The 7,981-nt window shown below is 43.2% G+C and overlaps 1 protein-coding gene across 1 annotated transcript in view; it reads right to left on the bottom strand.

The window, feature by feature from the left end:
* RAB20 (RAB20, member RAS oncogene family) overlaps window positions 1–6,501 on the bottom strand; it is a 51,720-nt gene extending 45,219 nt beyond the window's left edge. Inside the window, exon 1 of the mRNA XM_006017231.3 lies at window positions 6,303–6,501. Coding sequence (XP_006017293.1) covers window positions 6,303–6,474 — 172 coding nt within the window. The 5' untranslated portion in view covers window positions 6,475–6,501. The remainder of the gene's footprint in view (window positions 1–6,302) is intronic.
* Between the last annotated feature and the right edge of the window lie 1,480 nt (window positions 6,502–7,981).

Raw genomic sequence — 7,981 nt, forward strand, 5'->3', positions numbered from 1 at the left:
GGGATGGGGGGGGGGGGGGGGGGGGGGGGGAGTATAAATAATTTTCAGCATGCTTGGTTCTCCAGCTTTTGATTCCTTTAAAAGTGTTGACCCTCACATGGATTCTGAGAATCAAGAAAGGTTCAAAGAACTAATTCCACCAAAATGAAATACTTGGAACATAAGAATACCCACATTTTAATAGCAAGTTCAATAGCAAAATACATGAGATATGACTAAACAGTACAAATAGGTATATCAAGCAAATCATTAAAATAAAAAATATGCATAAAAATGCATATTTATATTAAGGTATACAATCTTAACAATATCTGAAAGCGATTTAATTTTCAAATGTTTAAGTTCTAAATCTTAAAAAGCTTTAACAGGTGGCTAACTAGTTAGGGAAATTACCTTTTTAAAAGCTAGGGTGTCTATACACGCTCCGAGGCAGGGGGCTAGAGGGCATGGGGAGTGGGGAAGGGAGAGGGTAGTGCTTAGAGTGGCTCCAAGAGCTGCTCTAATTAAGGTGCCCACCATGTCATGTGTATTCAGCGTCCCACACTTCAAAATGGCAGCAGGGGCACTTGAACTAAAGCTCATTTGACATGGAATAGATGCGACAGGGAGGCTGCTGGAGCTCATTAACATGCTCCAGTAGACTCAGTATATTGAGTCTGCTCTGATGCATGCTAATTAGCACATGTTGACCATGATGTCTGGCACGTGTATATGTGCCACAGGTTTCAAGAACCAAGTTGCTAAATAGCACTAACCAGCTACACTTGCAAGTGGGCAATTCATTAAGAATTATAGTTCAAGACTAAAGAGCAAAAACCCCAAAATGGACACAGTTTGTATAGTCTATTCCTTAGCTAATATTATATAAAAATACAAAAACCTCACTTACTGAATAAGATTTTTAAAATGTATAAAAGCATTCCTATTAGATGCTACTCTGATTAATATGAATAGGACTACTTTTATTTCCTCTAAGCTTTAGCTTGTCTAAAATTAGCCTGGTCTATTATGAAACCATCAGATGTACATAAAGCAATCTTGCAACCTTTACTCTGGTTGTTTCATATACACTATAACTTCATAAATGTGTTGTGCTTGGGACCGAGCACCTGCTGGAAATTTGAAAATTACGGATGTTTGAAACCGGCGCAGCAGCCGGTCACAGAACGGGGGAGGGAGGTAGCGGCAGCTGGTTCCAGAGCAGTGGCTGCATGTGGAGCTGCAGCACGGGGTGTTGAATGGTGGTGGTGAATGGCGGTGGCAGCCACTGCATGCAAGCTTCCCACTCTGCATCCAGGAGGACGGGGGAGGGAGCGGCAGTCAGTCCCGATGTGGTGGGGAAAGTGCTGGAATTTAGATAATTCCAGATTTTTGATATCCAGATTTATGAGGTTATACTGTATTTTACTTAAGTTTTCCAAAAAGGTTTACACCTTGTGACATGTTCTCACCTGAGCATGGTCTTCACCTGTTCTTCTTGTAGCAAAACTATAGTCAAGTAAATAAAGGTAACACTGTACTATTGTATCAATAAACAGCTTAAGACTTACTACAGTCTACACAAGGGAGACCTTTTTTGTATATGACCTCATGTCGGTAGCTTGATTCTAAATAAATTTCTTTGAACAACTTCCAAAGAAGTCACAGCAAGGCCTGTTCTCGACCAGTTTGAAAACAAGGCCCCAACCCAATAATTATTTTTAAGTACTATGATATTTAGGAAGTATTAAATTTACTTTTTATGGAGTAGTTCCAGCTATATAGTTTAAGTTATCTTGAGTTAGCACCCTTAAAAAGAAATCTTTGTAATGCACTAATGGGATGAAATGTAAACACTTAGTTATGTGCTTTCATTTTAGCATTGATAATTCAAGTCTAAAAATTAGAAATGTTCTTGCCATAGCAATGGCATTTCAGCCAAATAGATTACTTGCTGTGAAAGTCTACAAGGGATCAGGGGGAGAAGGGAGCATTCTGTCTCTTGTCAACTTTCTGCCTTCCTACTATACTTTATAAAGTAGGCACAGAGAAATGTACATAAGAGATGGACATAACTGAATGAGTGAACTCTCTATGGGAAAGCTAAAAGCCCAAAGAACTGGGGAAGGAAGGGTATTGTCTGCAGTGGGCATGCCTGTTCTTGTATCTCCAACTGGGCAGAATGCTTGTATGTGCACTGAAGCCTACCATTCAGCAAAGTACTTAAGCCACTGGGCACTGAGATGGATTGCTGAATCTGGGCCACAAGTTCTAGGATCTATTTAGCAGAAAGGAGAAATAACTTTTCATTTGATTCTTGGAATTTGTTTTGAAAAAATTTTCAACATTTTAAGCCTTTTAAGCTATTTGTCAATTATCAGTAAGATGGACACGTCCATGGAAAAGCCAGTGTGCAATCTGTCATTTTGCTTCACCAAAAAAAAATGTTCATTTCCTTTGTTGGAGTTGAGAAACCCAACATCTTTTACAGAGTCCAAGTCAAAACATTGTTCACTACACTTCGCCAACACTATAGAAGACTGTTAACGTGTTGCTACGTGTTTGACTTGGGCTTCTCTTATCAGTAGTTGACTGTTACACAACTTGGACTCTTCCTGATGATACAAATTGGGTTCGTTCAGAGCAAATCATGCTCTAGTAAGCACTGCAGAGTGTGCAGATTTGCACATACAGCTGGATGCATAAGTGACTCAGGACACCTGCAATTAAGTTGAGAGAAAAGCAATGTGCACTTATTCTTACAGTCAAAATGATCAGCAGGGATCCTGATTTTCTGATTTAAAAAAAATCTCCAACTGTTGGATTTAAAAAAAAACACCCCAAAATCCACATTTTTCCATGATTAAAATGAAATACCACTATATATCTATATATATTAGTGGTGTTTCATTTAAATCATGGAAAAATGTGGATTTGGGGTTGTTGTTTTTTTTAAACCAAAAACTAGGGCTTTTTTTTTTTTTTAAATCAAAGAAAACCAGGATTCCTGATGATCAATCATTATACCAGTTAATTTACAGCACCCCGTCATTTCATATTTTCATGCTTCCCTATTTTTCCCCTCAATGGCATAAAATAGTACTGGGAGTCTCCTTTTAGTACAGATTTTTTATTTTGTTTGTACTTAATTATTAATATGGTAAGTGTTGAATTCAGCACTTTTGCCAGGAGCAATGATGCTGCTGAGAGAGAGAGAGAAGGACCACGCACGTGCACATATGCAATCCTACACCTCTTCTTTGCCCTTTTCTTCCTGAATTTTTTCTACTTCGTATATTAACTTTTTATTAACTTTTATTCTCATCACAAACTCTTGTAGTGTTATGCACTCTCAGTACTAACATAACATTACAAGTACTTTGTTTCTGGAGGCATTACAATACTACACCAGTTTCAGGAGGCTTTTACAAAAACATTAAATTTCCAAACTAACTTTTGTTGATATTTGTACTGCAAGTATTATTACAAATAGGAAAGGCAAGGCAAAAGATACTTCAGGAAGCTGAATATTTCAACAAAACAAATTACAGATATTCCAGAACCTCATTGCTGCTGATTACACAAAACATTGCGCTGCTAAACATATCTGAGGAAGTCTAGGAAGCTACATGCCTTTCTGTCCAACACTGCCTAATTCACAACGGTCCAAGCTTATCTGGCCTTCAGAATACACTGCTGCCGCACATTATACCCAAGGGTGAAAAATCCCATCTTAACGCTTCCACTGACCTAGGAAGCAATAACCCACTTATTTAAACACCCTAGTCTCTTCCTATGAGCCCCAGAGAAGTGTGCAGTTTAATATACTGCCTCTTTCCAGGCCCAGGTCAAATTGAAAAAAAAAAAGTTAATAGTAATCTTTGAGATCCTACAAGAAATGATGTCACTCTCTCAAGCCTCTTCTATTTCTATTTTATCTTTTACTGTTGACCCTTACTTACCTCAACCCCTGCTCTTATTTGTTAAATACTCAGATGAAACATCTCTACTATAAAACACGACCAAAAAGAAAGAGGAACACAAGCGCACACGGTGTCTAGAAACATTAGTACAAAGCCTAGTATAAAATCACCTATGCATGCACACACATTCACTTTTAGCATTCCCGGAGTTTATTGTAATCTAAGTGTTCACATAAGGGTGTTCAGATACGCAGGGGCCCAGTTATGCTAAGGAGGTTAAAAGTCAGATAGAAATCAAATTATACCTAGAGTATTGGTTCAGAAAAGATATCAGTTAAGCATAAGGAAAATGATTTTTAGAGTAGGTAATGGAACAAACTGCAAGAGAAAGGTTTAAACTCATCTTCACAGTGAACATTCATAGCTCACTTGATATTCATCCAGCAGAGATAAGGGGAAACCATATTGTGAGATAACCCAATAGAAATAAGCTTGTAACCTAAAAGATTCTAGGGAAGTGTTAAGGCTTCAGTCTAGGTGCTGCAAAAACTAAGGTTGAACCTACCATTTAAGCTAGCCCACGTCCTTTTATGGAACAGCTGGAAACTTAAGGGTTGGCAAAGGTGAGAACTCAGAAGAAAAAAGTGCATTAAGTCACTCAAAAGTTGCCATTCTAACTGTAAATTAAGACGTATAGAGGTGGGAGTCCTTTGGAAGTCCTTAAAGTTCTTTGCAATCCTCAGCTATGAAGATCGAAATGTAACGTGGGGTTAAAATAATGCACAATGCTTGTAAATCCAGAGAAAGACAGGAACAGCAGGATCGTACTGCAAAGAATAATTAGAAACTCAAATTTAACTGTAATTTTTCTACTGAAATAGACTGTTAAACACCTGCACCTGCTGGTTATCTGCTATGACAGACTCAAAACGCTGCCACTACAATGCTCTTCAGTGCCACAATTAACTGGTTAGTTCATAACTAACTTTGCTTTTCCCTTCTTTAAAAAAGAAAGGTTGCAGGAAGAAAAAAAAGCCCGAAATGCATACAGCTATTGCATGGAATCATAATCTTTGTATTCTGTTATGCAGAAGCTGAAATACAAATGTAGCATAACAAAACAATCCAGTAGTGTCGCTCACTTAAGCAGCTATTTTCCAGAGGATTTTTTCAGCACTTTCTTCTCTACGCAGTTTAGCAAAAGGTACTTGATCATTATATAGATGAACAGAATACTGATTGCACTGGTAATGAAACACAGAAAGGCCCAGTTTACTGCTTTCAGTGACAGTCCTGTCAAGAAGTTCTTAAATCCTGCACAAGGTGTCCCGACTGATTTTGCCCTAGGCACAGAGCAGCATTTACAAAACTTAAGTGTTGGGTGACACTGTAGCTGTGATGGTCCAGCAAAAATACAAAAAGCAAGGATTTTTGTGGGCGATTTCCCTCCCAGCAATACATTTGGTCCAATAACAGAGATCACCCACAAAAATCCTGGAATACTCAACTTAGCGTCATTTTTTCAAACCAATTATTCAGACCACTGCATACATCTGATCCCTGAAAATATGCTGCAGAAGGTAGCAATTTAGTCTAGCTTTTTACCAAGTACAAGTGCTGGGATCTCTCCAGTTCCTGCCACAAACAAATGTCCAGATATATACAGGGGAAACTGGTTTTGACCACTATCAGACCTAGAACAAACTGAAGAAGTAGAGCAAGTGTTGCCCTCTATGTGCCGCCCACACCTCAACTTCAATTGCAACATAACTGTTGTAAGCCATGACAAGATCAACCTAAGTGCTTTAAAAACAAAAAAAACCCAAACCCCCCCCCAAAACCCCACCGTGCATGGGCCTATCAGAAATACAAATCCCTTCAGACTCCCATTTGCCTCCAAACTAGTTACTTTACAGCATCGGCCAAAAGCGAGCTTGGCACCAGATGTATGGGAAGAGAGAACCCCGCTGACAAACCCAAAGCGGAGAAGCGCCCCACTGAGCATGGTAGCAAGGGGCCCCCAGACACATCACATCCAAGGGGTCCTTGGAAGGCAACACATTTCCTAGACTGGGGCCAGCCCCCTGCGTGTGTGCCACAAGTGGAACAGGCAGCCCTCCACGTGGCAGGCTGCGGACAAGGGCTAGAGTAGGGAACACAGCAGCAGAGAGGGCAGGGGAGCAACGAGCGGACAGCAAGTAAAGGAGGAAGCAGCGGTGGGCCTGGCCAGCGGCACCGGGCAGGGAGCAGCAGGTTCAGACAGGGGATAGACAGCAGCTGCAAGCAGAGCAGCAGATAGAGCAAGGGAAAGTTAGACTACACCCCAGTCTGTAACCTCCGCCCCGTCCCAGCAGCCCTGCGCAGGAGCTCCCGGCGCCCCGCGACCCCGGGCCGGCGGACCTGCGGTGTCCCACACGGAGATGTGGTAGGGCCCCCACTGCTTGAGGTAGAAGGCGCCGCCCACGGTGCTGAGCGTGTCCTGGAAGCGCCGCTCCATGTAGCGGTGCAGCAGCGACGTCTTGCCCACGTTCATGTCCCCCAGCAGCACCACCTTCCCGTCCGGATCCTTCATTCTGCGCTGCCCCGGGCAGGCTGCGCCGCCCCGGCCGCCGGAGGACGGAAAAGGAAGCGGCCGGGCCGTAGGAGGGAGCCAGCCCCTCCGCCGGCCCCGACTCCGGCTCCGGCTCCTCCCCCGCCCGGCCGCCCAGAGGCCGCCCAGGCTCTCGGGGGAAATCTGGTCTCTTCTGTTAGCCCGACGAAAACAGCTGGACAAAATTGTTCTTTGCCGCCTTTCAGGTACGAGCACCCCTTCGTCAGCATCTGTGCCGGAAAGTTCGCAAAGAAGTAGTTTGCCGACTCTTTCAGTCAAAGGGACCAGATTCACCCTTGTCTGCAAAATGTACCGCAATTTTCCAGGCAGCTAATTGATGCGGCACATGCAAAACCCTCGTCACGCTCAGCGAGTCTTCGCTAACTTTTGGGTGGGCTGTTAGCACTTGCTTCTGGCTGCTTGCCTCGAAATAAAGACTTTTTCAACGTGGATGACACAGTTCTCGCTCACTGGCGAGTTAGGGTGAGGAATAGAAAGGTAAAGAAGAGGACAACTTAAGTTGAATGTTTCCAATTTTTCAGCAAATTGTTATTTGCTGAATAGTAATCGTTTGCTGAATACTCGTTTTTCAACAAATGCAATCATTTTGAGCTCCCAATACAACATGTTCATATTTCAGAGCTGGCAATGCTGAACTGAGGGCTGCCAAGGCAAATCCCAGGCCAGGCAAGGGTGTGCTTACCTTGCTTTTCCGGGACAGGAGCTGAGGAGAGCTCAGGGCTTGAGGTAAGGGACGTGCAGAGCTGAGGGGCTTAGCAATGGTGACCCCCGCTAGGCTGCAGGCACTGAGGGAAGCAGGGCCCTGTGGAGAAAAAGGGCTATGATGGAAAACTGGTATCAAAATTCCCATTGGAAATTAATTTCCCTGCAGGGCAATCATTTTTAACCACTCCTAGTGCAGCCTTGACTCTCTTGAGCCACTTCTGGCAGCATAGGACAGTGGTGGCCCAGGTTCCCCCGCTTTACCCATGGCAGATTAGGTAGGGTGTTAGGGCTGTGTTGTGTCAGGATTGAGCAGTAGGTTTATGTAGAGGTTAGATTATGGATTTGTACAGGGTGGTTTAGATAGGGATGAGCCTGCCTGAGGCAGGGGCCTGGACTAGATGACCTCTACAGCAGTGGTTCCCAACCTTTTTTGTACTAGGACCCATTTGTAAACATTGATGGCCAGTCCTGACCCAGTGCCCCTCACTCCCGACCCATTTCTCCCCGAGCCCCAGCCCTTCTGGGGAAGGGGGGTGAGGGGGGGGCCCCCGAGCAGCCCCTTGCAGGCTGGAGCTCTGCCAGCCTGCAAGGGAAATGCCACGGTTTCCCTTTTTCTCCTTCGAAGGAGAATCCATTTTTAAAGTGTATTTGCAACCCTTTCATATATTCTGCTCTAGAGGTCCCTTCCAGCCCTACATCTCTATGCTATGACTCTTTTTTATTATTTTTTTATGTGCTTTGTATCACGCATCAGACAACAAGG

Source organism: Alligator sinensis, unplaced genomic scaffold (genome assembly GCF_000455745.1).
Source record: "Alligator sinensis unplaced genomic scaffold, ASM45574v1 scaffold288_1, whole genome shotgun sequence".
Classification (NCBI taxonomy): domain Eukaryota; kingdom Metazoa; phylum Chordata; order Crocodylia; family Alligatoridae; genus Alligator; species Alligator sinensis.